Source organism: Heloderma suspectum, chromosome 1 (assembly GCF_057233095.1).
Source record: "Heloderma suspectum isolate Gila_16-S chromosome 1, 16-S_ref, whole genome shotgun sequence".
In the NCBI taxonomy this organism is placed as follows: domain Eukaryota; kingdom Metazoa; phylum Chordata; class Lepidosauria; order Squamata; family Helodermatidae; genus Heloderma; species Heloderma suspectum.
This window is the reverse complement of record NC_139458.1, coordinates 36,482,122-36,505,779: the sequence shown is the minus strand read 5'-3', so window position 1 is coordinate 36,505,779 and position 23,658 is coordinate 36,482,122. Positions and strand designations below refer to the sequence as shown.

The 23,658-nt window shown below is 44.5% G+C and overlaps 1 protein-coding gene across 7 annotated transcripts in view; it reads right to left on the bottom strand.

Annotated features, from left to right (window-relative positions):
* Positions 1–18,422: 18,422 nt before the first annotated feature.
* Positions 18,423–23,658, bottom strand: part of EFCAB11 (EF-hand calcium binding domain 11) — a 74,709-nt gene continuing 69,473 nt past the window's right edge. For 3 of the 7 annotated variants that reach the window (XR_014788638.1, XM_084841007.1, XM_084841018.1), the window contains one exon: positions 21,903–22,217. Coding sequence is in view for 2 of the 7 variants with exons in the window: in XM_084841018.1 (XP_084697144.1) it covers positions 22,118–22,217 (100 nt within the window). In the remaining 5 variants the exon portion in view is untranslated. Of the gene's footprint in view, positions 22,218–23,658 lie in introns of all 7 variants that reach the window. The other 4 variants (XM_084840968.1, XM_084840948.1, XR_014788639.1 and 1 more) reach the window with 4 other exon arrangements.

Here is a 23,658-nt window from a genome sequence, read left to right as displayed (position 1 = left end):
TAGAGTATCATATTTTGAAAACCTAACATGTTTGTGAGTGAGTGAGTGAAAAAGATTAACCCTCCTGCATTTCTTCTCAGACGTCTAGTTGAAATACCACTGCCTTACTCTCAGTTGCACTGTTTTTGGATCCCAGCTGAAGGCTGTATATCTTACAAGGTTGTACAGTCTTAGAAGGGGGCGTGGCGGTGACTGTCACGAAGGGCCCCTGCACTTCTCAACTGGCCACTACACTACTGCCTGTCTAGCAAGCAAGTGGTAGCAACAAGGAGAAGAGGATGAGGAGCAATAGCAGCTGGTGACACTGGCAGTGAGAAGGTAGACTCACTGAGAGAAGTAGGCCAAGGAAGACGCCTTGCCCAAGGGCAGTCAAAACCTTGGAGCCAGCACTGATGGCGCTCCCTCCCTAGTGCATGTACAGAAGCTGACTGGGCTGGCAGTTGAATCTAGGGATGTACGAAACCCCTACCTTCTGTCCGGGGGGGGGGGTCTGCAGGGGGGGAGGCGATCCGTTCCTCCCCCTGGAATCCTCTTCAGCTGGCTCCGCTCTGCGGCGATTCTGTGGAGCTGCTGGCCAGCTCCAGATTTCCAGCGATACGGCCGCCATGCTGTATCGCTGGTTGAAGGTTCTGACTGCGGATGCAAATGGCATCCGGGACGCCATTTGCGGCCGTGCTTTTCATTCATGCGATAGGCTACGCAAATATTTGCATAGCCTATCACGTGAAAAAACAGGGCCCCAAATGGCGTCCAGGATGCCATTTGCGTCCGCAGTCAGTCCCTTCAGCCAGCGATACGGCATGGCGGCCGTATCGCTGGAAATCCGGAGCCAAAGGATCTGGCCGAAGAGGATTCCATGGGGAGGCGGAGGTAAGTGTTCCGTTCTGCCACAGACTCTGGGGGGCCGGATTCTTTAGAATCCGGCCTCATTGGAGTCCGTGGCGGAATTCTCCGCCATCCCTAGTTGAATCTTACTTCAGCACTAGCAATGGAATAGCATCCTCCACCACATCTGAGCAGCAGGCTAATTTGGGGGGCTCAGGACAGGTTGTGTGGCATGCAGCGCTCTGTCCTCCAACAGAGAACAGCTGGAGAATTTATGAGAACAGCCAGGAGGATGAAACCACTGTGCTCCATCCCCAGCAACAGCTTTCAGGAATGCAAAGGACAGCCCAGCTCCATGCAAGTCTACTTGGGGGTAAACCCCAGTCCAATAGCTTTCAAGCATGCAAAGCAGAGCTCAGTTCAGTCTTCAGTGCATGACTACTCAGAAGCTTGAGTGCAACAGCTTTCAGGCCTGCAAGGCACAGCTCAATTCTAAAATTTAAAGGTGTTTAAACTTTAAATGCCTTTAAGTCACCATTATTTCCAGCCACTGATTGGACATAACAGCAGGGTTTCCCTGCCCTGTGCTAAATGGCTCTCTTTCTTGGGAAATCCCAAATTCTTATCTCTGATCAGTGACTGGAGATAAGAGCAGGGCTGTGGTGATTGGAAGGAAGAGCGGGGTTTCCTGCACTGTGCTGAAGAAGGGCTCTCTTTGGGGGGAAATCTCTGATCAGTGATTGGAGGTAAGAGTGGAGGGAGGGGTGTTTCCTGCACAGTGCTGGAGGGAGAAGGAGCGGGGCCTGTGGATGGTACTCGTGGTCTAGATGGGGCACCTCTGTGGGCTGGATCTGGTCTGCGGACTGGAGGTTCCCCATCCCTGAAATAGGGGTTCCCTTCAAATAGAGGACAGTCCTTTGTGACCTATGACACACGACCACCTCCCCTTGAATCTGTACATTTTCAAAGATGTAAGCAAAGCATTGCCACTGGTTTCTTTCATGCCATGCCACCCCTTGTTTTCCGGGTCTGACAACTTTGCCTTTCAGCTCCAGCCATGTCAGAGCAGCAGAAGCGAGAATGCACAAATAGGATATGGCCATCACAACAACTTCCATAACAATGCAGTGTCATCTGCTTTGGTGGTCTGCTTGCATTGTAAGCTGGCGCGCATGAATCAGAACAGGGTACGTCTCAGCACTGTTACAGTGGTGACAGCCACCACTGTTATATGTGGCATTGTGCACTGCTGAACCACAGAACTTGGAAGAGAGAGAGCACGCACAGTTTTCTTGAAGGCATTTCAGCAACCACAGAGCAGACTAGTTTGTTGCAACTCTATACACATACAGTTTGGCGGGTAATAACCTTTCATAATGGGATTGCAGCTGACAGGCAGCATAGCAGGAGAGACTTGCCTGCATACAGTTTACTGTAACTGCATCTGTACATCTGTTGTAGCCATGCATTTCTATAACAGAGCGTCGGTGGTTACTTGCCTCCTACCCCTGTGTACATTTCAGTGGCTTTAGGGAACGTGTCCTGACCTTGATGTCTTCTCTGTTGAGCCTTGACTACTGAGTTCCGTGTCCACATAGGTGACAGGCTTATATATAAGGTTCTATCCAGCTGTCTGGTGGGGCCCCTAACACAGGTCTGCAGCAGGATTTCCTGTACTCTAAGGAAAGGGAAAACCTGGAGGATGGTTGTACTTAAGAGGACAATGCAACATTTATTCACTGTACCTGAATACCATACACTTGAGAAATAGTTCAATGCTTGATTTTCACCTCTCTTTGAAAAGTATTCAAGGATCAATCGGTGGGTAATTGCTTAAAAGAGTGTTGGTGCACATCCTTTGACCTGAAAATCCTGCCTCCTAAACCTAGGTATGTGGGAAATATAGATTTATTTCTTTTAGGAACTATAAATTTTTATTAAATATAATCATTTTACAAAATCAATAATACAAAAGTACATTTGATAACAAAGTTACACACTAAATTTACAATCCTGTTTATCATATAAATTATTACATTTTACATAAAAGTTTGAAATGGTTAAAACAGTCTTAAATAATACCTGGCATGCTATCTGCTTGCCATGATCAATTTTATTCCCCATTTACTACATCCTTTCTTTTTCAAAAACTAAGAGACTCTCAATCCTACAAACCACAGACTGAATGGAGCCTTTTACATCTTGCTCGTTTGGGGTCTTTCTCTCTTGGGATTGTTGCATCAAGAGCACCATCGATAGAGTCAAGTTGATGAGTCTGATCGTACCCCAAGGGACTTTCTGCCGGGCCAAGACTGTCTGTCTTCCTCCTATTCTTCTGTATTATTTGAGGGGGCCTTTCATTTTCCTATCCAGTGGAATTCCAAAGCTCTTGATTCTCACTGCTGATTTTTGAGAGAGGGCCACCAGAGTTTCCCTACTGTCCTCTCCCAAATCCACCAGACAGTGAGCATCCCTTTATAAAGGTTTCCACAGTTTCCTTCTAGATATGTGGGGAGTTGTTGGTTAGTGAGTATTCTGCACATGTCCAGATGTTCTCTAGCATCTAATGTAACATCATATTTCAGGGCTAAGGTCCAAACTAGACATGACACTGTTCATGTCTTTAGCCCTGGTGTGCATAATATTTTTTTTGATAGATAGCTGGCTAAACTGGATTGGGACTGTGGGGTGGGGTTTTAACCCCTTGCCATGGCATGGTCTCACTCTGAAAAGGCAGTGTGTGTCTGTGCATACCAGATACTTGCAATGGGAAGAAAGCTTCCATTTTCCTCTTATTCCCCCCTCCCCCAATTCAGATTTGAATTGCAACTGGGGCAAAGTGTTAAAACCCACTTCCCCCCATGCCATGGTATTGATCTGGCTCCCCCCCCCCAATAGCAGCTATTTATGGTGTGCGGGTGGAACACCCATGCATACCAGGGCTAAAGGCGTGAATGATGTCATGTCTACTTTGGCCCTAAGATGGTTAAAAGACTAATTACAAGTCTACGTCCCATCAACCTCTGGCTCACAATTAAGCCCTGAAGAACTTTTGGGAGCTTTACTCTTTTTTTGAGATTTGGCATCTCAAAGAAACTCTCAGCCATGTTCATATCCATTGACAAATACGAGAATAACATTCAGTTCTATTTTTTCATGCTAATCAACAGATTTCATGGCACAACTCTAAGCCCAAATCTCCAAAGAATCCATTCAAATTAGCATAATGATTTTCCCCAAAGAAATCTGCTTCATTCTAATACTGAACTGGAGCATGGAACTCTAAGCATAACATTCAAGTTAACCGATCTGAAGGAAAACCTCTTTTAATCAGAAGACAAATAAAGCTCAGGTGCAGTTTTACAAATGACAGCTCTAAAAATAGTTTGTCCTTGCTGGCAGATTAACAGTGGGCAAGTTGCACTTTGTATAGTTAGAATGATATCTAAAGACTGATGGTCCTATTACAAAAGAGCAGGAACAAATAATTGCAAGAGCCAGAAAATGCAGCTTTAACATTATGGAGGGCATTTAAAAAATGTAAATAACAGAAGAAGAAAAATATGCCATTTGTTTTTATTTCCTGTAGAATATTTGCAAAGGCCTTCCCTCACCATCATCACCAATCTTTTCTTTTTTTCTTTCTCTCTCTCTCCCTTTCTTTTAATGATAAGTGCTCTTCAGAGTGATGTTTTGGAATCCTTCCTAGACTCATTCTTTTACAATGGAGCTGAACAGAGGCATGGCATATCCTGTGATGTGCATTTAGGGTGCAATCCTATACTTGTGATCCACTGGCAGAGGGGGCGGATTAAGCAGAAGGCCTGTTGCTGTATTGGATTTGGTTTCAGAAGAAGGACGAGGAGTCAGGTGTGAATTTACTCAGAGTATTTAATGCAGTAATTACAGCATAAGTACACTAATTTGCTAGAGCAGTTGGAAATTTTCATGATTTTAGAGTTAGTTTTCATAGCTGTATTCACATACAGCGAAGACTATGCTTTTTGCTGTTAACAGAAGCTAAAACAATGGACAGTAGTTGCTCTTCACACTGTGTACTTTCTAACAAATAAAGGATGCTCTTCCTATGCTGTAAGAAACTTATTTTGCTGCCAAGAGAGAAAGGGAGTGAAGGGCGGTGTGTGTGTGTTCTGACAGTCTGAACTAGATGATGAGACCAGGCCCTATAAAATCCTGAGCAGATTGGACTGCTACCTGTTCTCATCTGAGAAGGAGAAGACGTGTCACCTACTAACCAGCCCTCTGGGACGACGCCCATCACTTCCCTGGGAACCAGAGTGACTGAACCGAGAGTTCATAGAATCATAGAATAGTCGAGTTGGAAGGGGCCTACAAGGCCATCGAGTCCAACCCCCTGCTCAAAGTTAAGGGAATGTGTCAGGTTTCTTTGCTTTTGCTTTCTTTGTATCCATTTTCCCTCAGTAAACTCTATCAGTCTTTCACACAAGTGGACTTGAGTCATATTAGTATCTTCGAATCTGGTTAGTGTAGGGATGGGTGGATCACTTACCCCGTTCTGGTTGGGGGGGTCCACTGGGGGGGGGGGAGGCGATCCATTCCTCCCCCACCCCAGAATCCGTTCTGGCCGGCTCCGCTCCTCTGTGATCCTGCGGAGCCGGCCACCAGCTCCGCTTCGCTGGTGAATGTCGATACAGCCGGCAGCCATTGTCATGCTGTATCGCTGTAAGTCAGGCTCCAGACGCAAATGGCGTAGTGGGCGCCATTTGCGGCCGTAAAGCTGGTAGATTAGCCTAAATGCAGCCATTTATGGCTGCATTTAGGCTAATCTACCAGCTTTACGGCCGCAAATGGCGCCCACTACGCCATTTGTGTCCCTGTTCTTAGACGTGATAGGCTACACAAATATTTGCGGAGGTGGAGATGAGTGAGGTGGAGATGAGTGCTCCGTTCTGCCATGGGCCCCGTTCTTGGAATCCAGCCTCATTGGGGTCCGTGGCGGATTTCTCCCCCATCCCTAGGTTAGTGTGGGTCCTGAGTGCACCAGGCCCAGTTAAAGACAGCAGCCACCATGACAGTGACACTGAGAGTACACTGTAAATATGGTGGCAGAACACTCTATGGTGGAGCTGTTCCACTGTTGAAGATGCACCTTTGGAGTGGCTGAATGGGGTGACATTGTGGGTGGGATGGATGTGGAGCAGGAAGAGAGCATATTTATGCCTTCAGTCCACAACCACACCTGTTGCTGGCGCAATTTTACACCACAAAGAATCTCCCTCCCATTGACTTCAAAGGGGGTGGGAAACAAAATGTAAAAATAGCTGGCCCGGCATCCATGACTGCCCTACCAAATGTTGCTAGGACAGTGCACAGGATATGTTGTAACTCAATACCCAGTCACAGCACAGTCCAGACTTAGTCTTAATACAGGAGCTGTTGATGAGTCTCAGACAAGATATTTAATACTGCTAGGGTGGGGTTCCGGGCATATTTTGTGTGTTATGGCCTGCGTGTATGCCTGGATTTTCAAAACTTTCAGGGGGCGGTGTGTGTGTGTGTGTGTGTGTGTGTGTGTGTGTGCTGCTGCTGCTGCTGCTGCTGCTGTTACAATGTACAGTCATTAATTTTGCTTTGATTTTGCTTGTCTTGATTACTATGAATCGATTGCTCTCCTGGCAGCAAGTGGGTGGTCAAGGGCTAACAAAAGAATGTTAATGTTCCTTGATGGCTGGAAACCTCTCTTCCCTGACTTTGGAGTATGACACCATCTGGGATGGGTGGGGGTGGGGGCAGAGGAACAGCCTTTACCATTTGATTTTGGATGCACAGGGTAGGCTGGGAGCTTTGTCTGTAGTTTTAGGTAGAGGTGGCACCTTTGGGGTACAATTGCTTTTTTAGGAAGCTGAAGCAGGGTTAGAAGTTGTGTTTCTGGTAAAGGAGTTCCTTTGCTTCCGTTATGCTCTGCTTGTATATTTTTAAATAAATGGATATTATTAAAAACACCGTTAACCTGCAGTGATCTCTCTGATCCATGGGGAACTAAACCCAGCACTGCCCTTCGAGTACTCATTATTTAAGGAAGTGAGAAGTGGGAGGCACTGCAAAATATGGATCGTTTCAGTTGCATATATCCAAGGAGACACTACCACATAGACAGCATAGCATTTATTCTGAAATAATGAAGCATTAACTATGTCAGAACTCCTGGCATATGCTCTCATTTGCTACCTATGTGTAATAGTAAGATGCATTTTCATACTTCTTTCTTTTCAGAGATGCAACTTTGCTATTTCAACAAATAAATGGGATGACGCTGGTCATGGAAGATATGCTTCCATAGGGCAACTCTGCAGCTGAGCTCCGAATCTCTCTCTCTTTCTTTTGCCTTAACAAAACTTCCTTGGCTAATACCAACCCAGAACTGTAAAGTTCCATCAACAGATTTATAGAACTCCTATTAACTGAGATTTCCTATAGGAATGCTGGTAGGATTACTAGTGCTCACCAGTAAATCACTTGCTCAGCTTGGTAGATTGAATTCTAAGAATAAAGATCCACCAGAGGGACAAGACTTTATCACAGTGTTTTATCGCCTAGTATGGGACTGCACAACAATATGAATGCAGCCCACCAACCATGTATGTTAGCCCATTCGCGACTCAATAAACGCCCTAGTTTTTGCGGCCTGCTTGCAATTGAAAAAAATATTTGAAATCAGGTTTGGGGACAGAGTCCTGGCTCATAATTAATTTTTGCAATTAACCCTGCATAACGAACTTTTGGAATTATCCAGGACTCATTCCCCAAAGCTGATTTCAGCAAATGAAGGGACTGGTGGAAAGGTGCACTTGAGCATATGCAGAGTACTTTTGCCTTCCCACTGAGTTAATTCAGCCTCAAAACTAGGTTTCAGGGACAGCGTTCAATCCTAGAATAGCAATAATAGTAATTATTATTATATATATCACACAGTGATAGTGGTTTGTATCCAATGTTAGGCTAGCAGAAAAAGTACAAGAGGTAGCATTGTTCTGCTAGCAGTTGTGCATGTGCTAGCGAAAGAACGAACGTAAGAGTTAGCCTAAGGAAGATGTAATGAACTGTGCAATGGCTTCTCCAGACAGAATTAGAGTATTGTATGTGACACTTACACAAGGGAGGAAATGCGATTTTGGCAAGTAGTAGAAGCTTTGTGCTAAGAGAGGGATGGGAACCCTCTGGCCTTTGGGGGTTCTCCACCTGGCCCGGCCCACTGGATCCTGCCCCGGCCCACTGGCTCCTCTCCCAGGCCCCTCTCCCAGGGCCCACCCAATCTCAGCACTAGAGAAAGGCCGCCTTTATCTAGCACCAAGCAGGGAAAGGCAGTCCCTTTCTCGGTGTAGGGAGAGGCAGCAAACACTCTATGCACAGAGAAAGAAGTCCAGTGACGTCAGGGCCAGAGCTTTGGGTGGGAGGGGTCTGTCCCTGAGATCATCTTACCCCAGGGGATGTCCCAGAATGCAGTCCAGCCCCCAGGGCTGGAACAGTCCCCCCCCCAGTGCCCCCCCCCACGAAGGGAATGACACTGTTAGGTACAACTGGATATGCCTGGGGTTTTATAAAGGAATGAAAGTGCGGGCAATGGGAAAATATACAATTATTTCAGTTATATGTAATTAAGCATGCAGTACAATCTTCTACATGTCTACTCAGATGTAAGTCCCATTGAGTTCAGTGGTCCCTACTCCTTGGTAAGTGTGTACAGGATTGCAGTCTTAGTTACATTCTTGCAAATGTTAATAATAATAACAGCATGCTTTTGAGCATGTTCAGAGTGCCTTTGCATTACCTGCAGAGTAAATACAGTCTCCCGTACATATGGTATTAGGAGGTAGAGCTCCAAGGTCAAAGTGTTTGGCTTTCAGGCTGGCTAGAATCCCAGACCTTTTCTTTTTAGAAAAGAATTGCTGACTTCCTGCTATTGATGACAACTTCTGAGAGTTTTGTGAGAGACGGTGTGGTGTAGGGGTTAGACAGTTGTATGCGAATCATGGAGATCTGGTCTCAGATCACTTCTCAGCTATTAAGCCTTCTGGATGACCTTGAGCCTAACTCACCACTGGGTTGTTGGGAGCATAACACGAGAAAAGCTAACATAAGCTGCCTGGGAGTTCCTTGAAAGAAAGAAGGTATGTTAATGGGATCTGTATATATAAAACATATATAATGAATGTGTGCAGTCCTCTGTGCTGAGGCACATTCTGCCCCAAGCTATTATGGCAGACACAACCCGATTGATCACACTGTAGGTTTCCTGCATGAACAACATCCTGGGCATCTCTACACCAGCTTGAAATCCTGCATTTAAAACGGGGCCTTCTGCTTCCGTTTTAAATTCAGGATCATGACTCCCTTTTTTACGTGCTTCCTTTCCCCCCGCCTTCTCCCTGTATCTGAGTCTTCCATTATCTGTCATTGATCTCGCTCCTCTTCATGTTGCTTCTCCTCTTGTTGCTTTTCCTCTTTTCACAGAGGCAACTCAAGTGGAACACAAGGGCTTAATTTGATAGCTCATTATCTGCAATCTATTTAAAAATGAAACAAAGGGCATTTAGTGCAGGAGATGCCTTGAATGATCACAGCGTCATGTAAAAAGCCCTCAAACGTCCGTGAAGGAGCAATCTCAGTGGCAGGATAAAAGCTCTATGTGAAGAAAGCACCTGTCTCAAGTTGTCCATGCAGAAAACCTCATAGTGAGCCAGTCCCTTGGTCCATCTGGTCCAGTATTGTCAACACTGACTGGCAGCAGATCTCCAGGGTTTCAGGCAGGATTCTCTCCTAGCCCTACCTGGAGATGCTGAGGATTGAACCCGGGACCTTTTGAATGCAAAGCATGGGCTCGACCTCTGAGCTCAGGGGCGGCCCTACCATTAGGCAGGGTGAGGCTGTCACCGCAGGCAGGAGATACTGGGAGGCAGCAGCAAGGTGTTCAAAGAGAGAACCGTGTGCCTTGCAGCTTACTCTGCGCCTAGTAAGTTAGCCTGCTGCCTTCACGTTTAGTGGAGAACATTGTCCCATCACTCGTGTGGAAGATAGATTCACCTGCCAGTCTAGTCAGTTTTGGTACATGGAATGGGAGGGGGTGCCATCTTGTCCTTTGCCGCAGGCAGCAAAATGCCTTGGGCCGGCCCTGACTGAGCTACAGCCTCTCCAAAATATTCCTATCAGTAATGAGAACCCGCCTGCAAAATCCAACCCAGAGTGCATTGTTGTAGTACAAAATACCGCATCAGTTCCTCTGCAGATGTTTTAAAAATATTATCATTCAGGCTACCTTAATACTCATTTAATTATTCATTTTGTTTATTTACAGTGGAACTATTACACATAATATGGTGCAAATCCCCAGCTGCCTCCAAAACCAGGTGCTAGTTTTCTATCTCCAGTCCCACAAGGCAACCCAAAGCATCAAGAGGATTTTAAAATAAGCCCAATTACATTTGTGCTGGCATGTTAATTTGCCTGAAAGAAAACCCAGCAAATAAGTAATGAGCCTCTAGTCACTGCCTTTGCCATTTTAAAGCAAATTTTGGTACACCCTTAGGAATATAGGAAGCTGCCTTATACCGAGTAGGGCCGTTAGTCCACTTAGCTTGCTACACTTGACTGGCAGTGGCTCTCCAGGTTTTCAGGCGGGAGCAGAGCCAGTGTCAAAGGTCGATATGGTTGGGCACTTGTCAAGGGCCCACCCACCAGCAGAGGCCCACTGACAAGAGCCCCCTGGAGTTGCTCCTCCTCCTCGCCTTCATTGCAACCAGCTTGTTCACCTGCCTCTCACTCTGGCCCAGACAACAGTGGTGCTGGAGAGGAGGATCAGGGCTGAATCCACACACAGCAGTTATACCATTATCATAACTATTGGTACACATGACACCAATAGGCACCAGTAGTTATGATAACTGCTAGGTGTAGTTTCAGCCCAGGACTTGCCACTCCCCACTCGCTCACTGTCAAGCAAGCAAGTCGTAGCAATGATGAGGAAGAGGAGCAACAGCAGCGGGTGGACCATGGTGGTGAGAAACTCCACTCACCGAGGGAGGGGGCCCACTGAGGGTGTCAAAAACCTGGAGCCAGTACTGGGCAGGAGCCTTTTCCAGCCTTATCTGGAGATGCTGGGGACTGAACATGGGACTTCCTGCGTGCAAGGCATGCACTCTATGGCTGAGCAAATTGACATGTTTATTCATGCAACCAACTTGTGACTTACATTATTACGAATAGCATCACACAGATGGCCTATTGAGGCTCAGGGAAAGTGACTTACCCAAAGCTATATAATAATGAGTCTGTGGCAAAGGTATGATCTGACTGGTCTATCATATCCAGGTCCTGCTATTTATTCACTGGACCGCATGGATTTTCCTCCTCTTCCCTTCAAGGAGGTAGAAACTAAGAAAAAAGATGGAGGGATGTGCATCTGCTAGGTAGTACTCCTGCTTTTGCTAATTTTAAAGAAATGGTGTAGTTGAGTGTTTCTGCATTGGAGTGGGATAGCCTGAACATGTTCAGTGCTATTGGCATGAACTGGTGCTGAACTGGTATATATACAGCTGGTTTTAATTGTATTATAGAGGTCTGATGGTGTTATCTTTGCTACTATGGTCATTTTTGTTAATTAGATTTTATTGTGTTTAATTATGGATTGATATTATGGGTTGAATGCATGCTCCTGGGAATTGTAGTGGTTAAGATGCTGAACTGCAGACCGGAAGGTCGGCAGGACAGCAGTTCGAGACCCGAGTGCCGCGTGACGGAGTGAGCTCCCGTCTTCAGTCCCAGCTCCTGCCAACCTAGCAGTTCGAAAGCAAGAAATTGCAAGTAGATAAATAGGTACCGCCTCGGCGGGAAAGGTAACAGCGTTCCGTGCACCTCGGTGTTCAGTCATGCCGGCCACATGACCACGGAAGCGTCTTCGGACAGCGCTGGCTCTTCGGCTTAGAAACAGGGATGAGCACCGCACCTTCGAGTCGGACACGACTGGTTGGGGACACCTTTACCTTTTTATTATGGGTTGAATGCATGCTGCTGGGAATTGTAGGACTTTTTTTGTTTAAACATACATAGGATTGCACCCTTAGTCATGCTGAGAGTAAACCCATTGAAATCAATGGAACTTATGCTCACCGTGGCTTACTTGTCTCATGGATTTCAGTGGGTCTACTCTAAGCATGACTATCCCTAGATCCAACCCTAGGTGTTTCTGTTTGTAGTTTTGATTTTGCATACTGTATTTTAGTTTCTATGGGTATGATCAAAAACAAAGATGGCAAGGACCCAACAGAAGCAGAAGAGATCAAGAAAAGGTGGCAAGAATATATGGAAGATCTGTATAGGAAGGATAATATCGGGGATAGATTTGACGGTGTGGTCAGTGAGCTAGAGCCAGACATCCTGAAGAGTGAGGTTGAATGGGCCTTAAGAAGCATTGCTAATAACAAGGCAGCAGGAGATGACGGTATCCCAGCTGAACGGTTTAAAATCTTGCAAGATGATGCTGTCAAGGTGATGCATGCCATATGCCAGCAAATTTGGAAAACACAAGAATGGCCAACAGATTGGAAAAGATCAACTTACATCCCCATACCAAAAAAGGGAAGCACCAAAGAATGTTCAAACTATCCAACAGTGGCACTTATTTCACATGCCAGTAAGGTAATGCTCAAGATCTTGCAAGGTAGACTCCAGCAATTCATGGAACGAGAATTGCCAGATGTACAAGCTGGGTTTCGAAAAGGCAGAGGAACTAGAGACCAAATGGCCAATATCCGCTGGATAATGGAAAAAGCCAGGGAGTTTCAGAAAAACATCTATTTCTGTTTTATTGACTGTTCTAAAGCCTTTGACTGTGTGGATCATCACAAATGGTGGCAAGTTCTTGGTGGTATGGGGATACCAAGTCATCTTGTCTGCCTCCTGAGGAATCTGTATAACGACCAAGTAGCAACGGTAAGAACAGACCACGGAACAACAGACTGGTTTTAAGATTGGGAAAGGAGTATGGCAGGGCTGTATACTCTCACCCTACCTATTCAACCTGTACGCAGAACACATCATGTGATGTGCTGGGCCTGATGAAGCCAAGGCTGGAGTTAAAATCACTGGAAGAAACATTAACAATCTCCAATATGCAGATGATACCACTTTGATGGCTGAAAGCGAGGGGGAGCTGAGGAACCTCATGATGAAGGTGAAAGAAGAAAGTGCAAAAGCTGGGTTGCAGTTAAACCTCAAAAACACCAAGATTATGGCAACCAGCTTGATTGATCACTGGCAAATAGAGGGAGAAAACGTGGAGGCAGTGACAGACTTTGTTTTTCTAGGTGGAAAGATTACTGCAGATGCTAACTGCAGCCAGGAAATCAGAAGACGTTTACTTCTTGGGAAGACAGCAATGACAAATCTTGATAAAATAGTGAAGAGCAGAGACATCACACTGACAACAAAGGTCCACATAGTTAAAGCAATGGTATTCCCCGTAGTAACCTATGGCTGCGAGAGCTGGACCATAAGGAAAGCTGAGCGAAGGAAGATGGATGCTTTTGAACTAGGGTGCTAGAGAAAAATTCTGAGTGCCTTGGACTGCAAGAAGATCAAACCAGTCCATCCTCCAGGAAATAAAGCTAGACTGCTCACTTGAGGGAATGATATTAAAGGCAAAACCGAAGTACTTTGGCCACATCATGAGAAGACAGGATACCCTGGAGAAGATGCTGATGCTAGGGAAAGTGGAAGGCAAAAGAAAGAGGGGCCGACCAAGGGCAAGATGGATGGATGATATTCTGGAGGTGACCTTGGGGGAGCTGGGGGTGGCAACGGCCGACAGGAGGTTCTGGTGTGGGCTGGTCCATGAAGTCACGAAGAGTCGGAAGCGACTGACCAAATAAACAACAACAACAATTTTAGTTTCTGGAAGCCACCTTGTAAGGGTGTTTGCCTTCAAAGGTAATCTATAACTGTCTTAAATAAATACAAGTAAACATTTTAAGAGTTAAGAAACAGCACAGACTTTTCATACAAGCAATGGATTGGATCCAGACAGTCATGCTTAGACTCACTGAAATCAATACAGACCCGTTGAAGTCATGACTAAGTTAAGTCCCACTTCTTTCAATGAGTCTATGCCAAGCATAACAGTCTGGACCCAACACAGTATGCATAAGGTACCCATAACACTCACACAACCATCTTACGCCTAGCAATTGCTTTTTGGTATATATTGTTTGTGTATATTGTCTGTGTGCTTTTATGTAAATAGCTTTTAAACCTTTTATACTGTATTTTAATGTTTTAATTTCTGTAAACTGCACAGAGAGCTTCAGCTATGGGGCGGTATAGAAATGTAACACATAAATAAAGCATAATGGAACCATTTTTCCTTTCTTCTCTGGGTTTAAGATTACCTAACAGAAGACCACCTCAGAATCCGAGTCTAGAGAGCATAGCTTCCCTGTCCACTCTAAATAACCAGGTAGCATGGTATGGAGGGACACTATAATGGAATAAGCCATACATTATGAGAATTTAATAAAATGTAATACTTCAACATAAAACAACAACATAAAATGTTAACAAGTGTGTGTGCGCATGTGTATGTTTCTCATCAAGAACTGTCTTTATATCAGAAGCAAACTTTTAAAATAAACTTTACCTGGTAGACAGCATGAGCCTTATCACTTCCAATACGAAAAGATTTGCTCAAGCAAGGGGAGACTGAAGGGGCGAAGACACGCCCACAGATAAGCATCAATATATGGTCCAATGCAGTGTCCATAATGGGCATCACTGGCAGACTCCCTGCCCCTCCTGATTTTTATTTTATTTTATTAAATAGAAATTAACTGGGAGGCTGGCATGAGCCAACCTCCAGCATCATCTTTATTTCCAAGAATGCCTTTGGGCCGTACATGAGTCCCAGATGCATTCTTTAAAAATAAAAATGGTGTGTGGCTGCAGCCCAACGCTTCATTTGGAAGCATGCTAAGCCGCCCAGAAAAGAAGAGAAACATAAGCTGAGGTGATGGTGGTAGGGAGTGTCCTCAGGGGCTAGAGCAGGTGGCTTGGAGTATCCTGGGCAGTGAGAAGTAGGGAGTGTTTTGCCTGTGCTATGTGTGCTTTATCTGAGAGTGTGTGTGAGTGAGCTGGTTTGTTTTGGCGTGATGTGTGTTTGCCCTCTATGAAAATGTTCAGCTTTATGAGGCAGATATGCTATTTTGCATTTGGCGCTCAGACCTCACCTCTGCCTTGTACTGAGTTTGCTGGCCAAGTTATTTGGCTCCGACCTTCATCATGCTTTCTGTGTCTCCGACCTTCATCATGCTTTCTGTGAAATAATTGTTGGAGCAGAAAACTGGGTTCAAAAGCGTGTTTTTGTATTTGGGAGCTCCAACCTCACCTGTGCTTTTTACTTAGGTTCTTGGGCAAGTTACTTTTCTTTTAACCTTAAACTGGTGAGGCCTTCAAGGAAACAGAATGGCTACACTTAACATGGCGGCGATTTTGGGAATGGACAAGACCCTGTCATGGTAGCCATTTTGTGAGAGCACCAAGGACACTCTCAAGATTCCGGATGTGCCTACTGGCCCAAAAGGTTTGGGGTTCACTCGTCTACTGCCTCTTAAAATTAATTTTCCACCCCCGATTAGCTTTTCTAAAAAAGATAGTTGCTGTTCAGGTGGGTTTCATTAGTTGTTGCTTAAAGGTTAGCCTTCCCTCAGAAGTAAGTTGAAAAGGATTCTCCAAGTTCTAGTTTTCAAGCATCTGAACATAAAGCTTGTTATTGTGATGAATGTTGTTCTTATTCTGGATGTGTGGGGACTTTAAAGGGAAGCCAGAGCACTCGGTTAAAGGTTTTTCCAGTCGAATGTCGCATTGTGTGTGCTGACAATAAAGCCCTCACATGTGCTAAAAGCTGAAAATATCTAAAAGTGGTAGTGGAGTGAAGTAAGTAAAGGTTGAAGGTCCACATCCAGAGCCATACACTATGAGAAACAGTTTAAGCAAGTCACTCAAGTGAGATATGGCAGATTGCCACTTCAATTAGAAGTGATGTCATTCACATCTGTAGGTAACAATCCTCTGGAATCTGAGCGACTCTGAAGTACAACAGTGCTGGGTCACAGCAATTCCTGTTTAACTATGAAAGCTTTATGACAAGTTCTGAATCCTTAATGTTGCTGTTCTTACTCGGATATCTTTATTTGGTGTCAAACTTCACATCCCATTTAAGAGTAAAGAACTGTGAAGCTCTGCTTGAACTGCCTGTCAAGCCAACAACACAACTTAAGAGTACAGCTCCAGTAAACAATGACATTCGTCTGCCAAAATCTCTCAACCATGAGCCAATTCATTCTTTCCAGTGGCAGGCATGTTTGCTGGAGGGGAGCGTGTGTGTCTCTTCTTCACATTTTATCTCTCCAAACATGCAGTAGACATGTACCACGGAACTATAGTCTACTGTGGGTCCTTGGTGTGTGTCCAAGAATATCTCAGAGTGCTTTGAAATGCATGTTTCCCATTTCATGATGTAGACAAAATACAATATGGTTGGAACTATTTTAAGTAAATGAAAAAGGTGCTACTTTCCTAAATATTTCAGAACTGCAGAACAAAATGTTGACCCTGTTCAGACACACATTGGGGCAGGGTGGTTAGGCTAACCACAGTGCAGGGTGGTTAGCGCTAACCACTGCAAGAGCCTCTGCTACACGTGCAGCTAACCATGGCCCAAGGCATGGTTAGCCTAACCACCCTCTAACCACCCTCTCTCCTGCAGTCCTCCAACTGCTCCCTCATGCATCCCAGCAGCCTCTGCGGCTCACGCGGCCATTACAGGAGTGGTGCTGCTGACAGTCGTTGGAGGCCATTTTCTTCCTTCTTTCTACTCCCCTTACAGAAATAAGGAAAAAACAAATAAAATGTTGAAAAATTGTGCAATAATAGCCATCACACTAAAATGCGCATTTGCACATATGGACGTTTGTGCAAAAGCACCGCATGTTGCTAAAATAAGCATTATCCCATTTAGTGCTAAAATGCATATTTGCGCAAGTTTTTCTTCTACATGTTTGCTCAGAAGTAAGTGCTACTGAGTTCGACAGGACGTACTCACAGGTATGTGAATATAGGACCAGAGCCTTAATAATAATAAAAAACCTGATGGAAGTGCTTTCTAAAAACTTAGCTTAATGAATATTTACATAATAAAACAAAATATGATTCATAAGAGCATAACATATACAAAAATATAATATCGGTAGTGGTATCAAAGAAAAACATTACAAAAATGTTTCTAAGGATTTTAAGGAGTATCTTTTAAAATCAAAAATTGTACCCAAATGGTGGCGTTTGTCCCATGAGAAAGTCAAGATGAGGTCAGAAGTTCTCATCCTGAAATCTCTCAGCACTTTTCTTCTTATTTATAAGCAGAATTTTCATGAGCTTGCAAGCAGTAAATAACTTGAAGAGAGTCCCTGATCACATTACACTTTCTTTGGTCAACATTTTAAAACAATAGATTTCTTTAAAATTCCAAGACCACACTTTTGCACTTATTTGAGTTTCCTTCCTTTGACCTCAGTGTCTCTGGGATGGTGTAATGGCCCCAGACCTGTAACCAAGTCACCTGTAATTTTAGAGGGGCCTAGAGATCCATAGACAACAGATGGTTTCATTATTACTATTTTTTAATTGCGCATTTTTCTTATTTAATTATAAATAATACAATCTCATGTCATATTTTATATATATTTCCATTGTACAGTCATTCATTCATATTATTATTCCAATTAATTCATAATTATTTGTACTGCCTTAAAAGTTTACATAGCCTTTTCTCCTAACAGTGTTCCCAATAAATCATAAGATTTATTTATTTATTTATTTAATTGCATTTATATCCTGCCTTTTTTCCTCTTTCAAGGAACCCAAGGCAGCTTACATTCTCCTCCTCTCCATTTTATCCTCACAGCAACAACTGAAGCAAATAGACAATTTTTCAATAAAACTTTTGTTTCTGTCTGCCCTCTCTAATTCTAATGTTCATGAGTTTCAACATAAATACCAGTTCCCAGACCTTCAGCATCCATTCCCTTACTGACAGAATGTCTTTTTGTTTCCATTAATAACTGATTGCAATTCTAGTAGCTATTAGCAAATTAATGATCATTTCACAATTTTCTTGTAACATATCATTCTTCAAATATCCAAAAAGAAAAATGAATGAATCATAAATCAGATTATGTCCAATCATTTCATTGATATTTTCTAATATCCTTTCTGAAAAGATCTTAATATTTGGACAATATCAAAAGATATGTGATATATCTGCTCTCACACCTCCACACTTCCACCATATATCATCTGTATCTGGATATATATGACTCAATCTTTTAGGTGTTAGACAACATCTAAAAATGTGTTTACAAAAACTCTTCTTTAGATTTAAACACAGGGTTTCTGAGGCAACATTGTCTCAGATCCATTCCCAAGACTCTGATGAAATCTCTTGACCGAAACATTTTCCCCATTTTGTTGATCTACGTTACATTTTATTTATTATATTTATTTATTATATTTCTATACTGCCCCATAGCCGAAGCTCTAAAAAAAAACATTGTTGATTTTGTTCCATTAATAATGTATAAACTTTCCCTAATTGGTTAGTTTTCAACTTCTCAACTTCAGAATTTCTTAGGGAGCAATCCTATGGCCACTAGAAAGCGGCTAGATGGCCATAGGACATCTGGTTTTCCAGGAACTGACCTCGGAGCCCGCACTCCGAGGTCGGTTTCCAGAGAACTGACCTCCCCCTACTTCCACGCTGCCTCAGATGCAGTGCAGAACAGCCCCATGCTCCACGCTCGCAAGAGGAGTGCGGAGCGGCCGAAAAGGGGTGTTCCCGGAAGGTGTTCCAGGGCGGGGAGGGCGGAAATGTCTGTATGACACAGCCAATGTGTCATACAGCAGCCCCCTCCCTCACTCAGCCCTCCCGCGGTTAGACAGCCGACAATGCAGGGCAGAAGAAGCATGGAGGGAACGATCCCCTCCGCGCTTCTCCTGTCCTGAACTGGAGAGGCAGTCGCCTCTGAGTTCGGAGGCGACTGCCTGTCTGAATAGGATTGCGCCCTTAGAGGCCTATATTGAATTATTCCTGAATTATCAACATGCCTGACCTAGAAATATTGAAAGTAAGGTAGACTGTATCCACTCATTAATAGAGCAATATCATTGTATGTATTTAATTTTCCATTTTGTACCATATCACCAATTTTCCTGATATCTGCCTATTGGTTAGTTTCATTATTAATTGCTTAGAATTCTATTTACTCCCAGAAATATTTATGGGGTTGCATCCAATAGTGTCGCTCTAGCGATAGAAGCATTTCTGTCAGCAATTCCCTTCACACACACACGCACGCACACACACCACCACCACCACCACCACCACCCTGCACCATCAAAACCTGCTCTGCAGGGCTGGGAAACCAGTAGAGCAGACTTTTGGGTGGCATAGAAGTCTGAAGGGGAGTGGAGAGAGGGCGAAAATCCTATTGCACTAGATTTAACCCCATTATCTTCATTAATTTAAGTACCATGAGCAGAATTACTAACAATACCATCTTTACTAACCAATTCTTCCACTGACTTCTTTCTTATCTAATCCATTGGGTTTGGGTGCTCAAAGGTCTAATTTTGATGGTTACTCACTTGCAAACAGTGAGACGAAAGAAAAATAGCTAAGAACAAGGTGAAAAAGGCAGAAATGAAAGGAGAAACGACTGAATCAAGCTTAAAATGAGGGTGAATCAAACTAATTTCATCATTTTCTGTGGAGTAACCCAGAAACAATGAATTTAAATTCATATGGTAAAGATAGTTAGGCAGGCTATTTAGACAGCAAGAACCTTACAAAATTAATGAAGGTACAAGATGCTAGCCTAAGAGTGCACTAAGCAAGTTTATTTACTTTATTTATTAAAACATTTTTAAACCACCCTTCATCCTTACAGATACTAGAGTGGTATACAAATATGATCAAAATAATGTATAATATAATAAAAGCACTGGGTTGGATCCAATGCAGGCTATTTACCAGTGGAATGGAAACTGCTAGCTGAATGGATTTCCCTCCCCACTGCAACCCCCACCCTGCCTCAGAAATCTGCTCTGGAGTGTTGGGGAACCATGTGTGCATGTGCGCGCACGCACACACACATGTGGTCTCTGCACTGGGGAGGAGAGCAAGGGGGAGTCTGGTTGTGCAAACAGAAATCTGTTCAAAGAACATTGGATTTAATTCACTAAAACCCCATTATCAAGACAAGGAAAGCAGCAAATACAAAAGAGACAAAAACAAAGAATTGCAAAGGCTTCTGGGCAGATATTTTTTGCTAATATCCACAGCAGGATCATGAGATCTAGTGCAGTGGGATTCCCAACACATTGGCTTAGATGTAGGAGACCCAGGTTTAAATCTATTTTGAAGCTCTCTAGATGTCCTTGGGTGAGTTACAGGTTCTTGACCCACCACACAAGGTTATTTCTGAGAATATCAGTGTGCATTGGCCCCAGGTTCAGATTCCTCAAGTTCAGGGTATGAAGCTGTGGATTGGAAGAAGCATCATGAGTGGGAGAAGGGATTGCTCTCAATGCTGACCCCGGCCAACCTTCCTTTCCCAGATGTCCCTCTGCATTAGGAGCTCTTCTCACTACGTTGTTCCCAGCCTGAGGTTACAGTGCCATCCCCTGAGTTCAAGGACTCTGTTCCAGAAGTCCCAGGAGACACAGATTCCCCCATGCTATCACAACCAATGGTGGCAGAAGCAGGTAAGGCCCCTCTAACTGGAAGATGCAGCTCCCAGCAAGGGCAGAGCTGACCATCCCGATTGAGATGAAGCCCTATTTAGGTCTTGGTCTATGGCTGTCTGTTGCTGAAGCAATACTTGAGCCTGCTTGTATGAATCTCCAGCCTAAGGTCCACACTAAGGATGGCACGGGCGCCCGATTCCATTTGGGAATCCGGCGGAACCCCCCCTGCCTGCACCTGTGAGCCCCACTTGCCGAGCCCCTGCCCCTGCTCGACCCCTGCCCGCACTCGGTGTGTGACCCGCACTCACCCAAATGGGACGTGAGCTCCGCGGTCGCCATTTTTTGAAAAATGGTGATCACAAAAATGCACATATTTGCCTGTGCACAAAGTGCACATTTTTGTGAAAGTGTGCATTTTCATGCATATACAATTATGCACATTAAAAAAACTGGGCATTTTTGTGCATGTGCAAAAATGCACATTTTGGCAATCGCCATGTTAGTTTTCAAAAAATGACAACCATGGAGCTTGACGAGGCCTCTGAGGTGAGTGCGGGCTGCTTGCTGAGCACAGGAGGGGCTCGAGCATGGTCTGGGGATTGGCAAGCAGGGGTTGGCTGGGTGCCCGGAGAACCCAGAGGGGGATGGGTTTGCACATCCCTAGTCCACACAGAGATATCCAGGGTGCTATCTGGAACTTGAACATCGGGAAACTGAACTTTGCCTTGCCTTGCATTACTGGGGACTAAACTTTTGCCTTGCTTGTTTTGGGGAACCCAAATCCTTGCTTAGAACAGTCTGCTTGGGCTCCATCTTACTGAGACCACCATCTGGGAAAGAACACCATGCAATCCTAAACATATCAGGCTGATTTCAACGGAACTTATTCCCATATAAGTGCACACAGGGCTGTAGCCTAAACCACTCCCCGAGATTAAAGGTGGTGCACAAATATATTTCCTTGAATAACATCTGCTGCACCCTAATCTATGAAGGATTTCATCATATTATTTTTTTCCTGTAAGCTGCTTTGAAAATCACTTGAAAGGCAGGATATAAATGATCTATATATAAAAGTTTACCAGATGATTGTAAAGACCCCTTTCTCCAGTTATATGTGGTTATACTTTAATTTGTTGTAAGTGGAGGAAGTTTCCCTTTCTCATTTCCATTCAGATTGAGCATACTGTATTAGTTGGTTTGGTTCAAATTAACAACATATTCAGGAAGATGAAAACCAGCAAAATATTAAGGAACTAGAAGACAAAGTACTTTATTGGGAAAATAAAATATATTGTATGTTAAAACACACAGAACATTCCATGGTGGCTTCAAAGGATGGCTTTTTCATGGCATCATACATAGCTTAATTTATGGGGAGAAATACTGAAGGAAATGCTGTGTAGCTTTTAGAAAACTTCAAGTGTGGGGTTCTTATTTGGCTATTTTTATGAGAAAATACACTTTAGGTGAAAGGAAGTGCTGACAAATCATCCTGTCCATAGTTCATTGCCGATTCAAAGTCTTTGAAGCTAATATGTCCATCTGAATCTTGATCAACTTCCCTATAAAAGAAAAAACTTTTAGAATTAGCGTTTAATTAACAGTATTTATGCATGGTATTCTACTTGTGCCATTCCTTCTTATTATAAAGTACTGGCTATACTTGGTACCCAAGGCCGATATCCATTTGGCAAAGGTAGCAAGATTTAAGGTGATTGCTTATGCCACCCATTCTGTAGTATGCCTCCTCAAGGAGGCAGTGATAAGACCGCTCTTAAAGAAGCCCTCCTTGGATCCTCAAGTTCTGAACAACTTTCGCCCAGTCTCAAATCTGCCATTTTTGGGCAAAGTGATTGAGCGGGTGGTGGCGATGCAGTTGAAGGCACACTTGGAAGAAACTGATTATCTAGACCCATTTCAGTCGGGCTTCAGGCTTGGGCATGGGACAGAAACGGCCTTGGTCGCCTTGGTGGATGATATGAGGAGGGCTCTGGATAGGGTGAATGCTCCTTCCTTGTTCTCCTCGACCTCTCAGTGGCTTTTGAAACTGTTGACCACAGTATCCTCCTGGACCGCCTGGAGGGGTTGGGCATTGGAGACACCGTATTGCAGTGAAGAACCCGGTCCTTCCTCTCCAGCAGGTACCAGAAGGTAGCACTGGGAGAGGAGGTTTCGGACCCATGGCCACTCACTTGTGTAGTGCCACAGGGTTCCATCCTCTCCCCGATGCTATTTAACATCTATGTGAAGCCGCTGGGGGCTATCATCAGGAGGTTTGGGGTGCGGTGTCATCAATATGAGGATGACACGCAGCTCTACCACTCGTTCAAATCTTCACCAAGGTTGGCCGTAGAATCCCTGTCCAAATGTCTGGAGATGGTGAGTGGCTGGATGGGGAGGAATAAGCTGAAGCTGAACCCTGACAAGACCGAGGTACTTTTGGTGGGAGACAAGAGGAGGCTGGGGGATGTTGACCTGGTGTTGAATGGGGTACGGCTAGCCTTGAAAGACCAGGTCCGCAGCCTGGGGTCATTTTGGACTCCCAGCTGTCCATGGAGGCTCAGGTGTCATCTGTGAGCTGGACAGCACTGTATCAACTCCATCTGATACAGCAGCTGCGCCCCTTCCTTCCCCACCATCTGCTCCCATCGGTAGTACATGCCCTGGTCTCCTCTCGTTTAGACTACTGTAATGCGCTCTAAGTGGGGTTACCCTTGAAGATGGTTCAGAAGCTGCAGCTGGTACAGAACACGGTGGCTCGCCTGATTAAAGGCAGCCGCTGGTGAGATCACATCACTCCAGTGCTGAAGGAGTTGCACTGGTTACCAGCTGTTTTCCGGGCCAAATTCAAGGTGTTGGTTTTGACCTTTAAAACCCTATATGGTTCCGGCCCAGCCTATCTTAAGGAGCGCCTCCAGCAGCACCAGACAGGCTGCTTAACAAGATCAGCCTCGGATGGCCTTCTCTCTGTCCCATCAGCCAGGACAGCTAGACTGGTGGGGA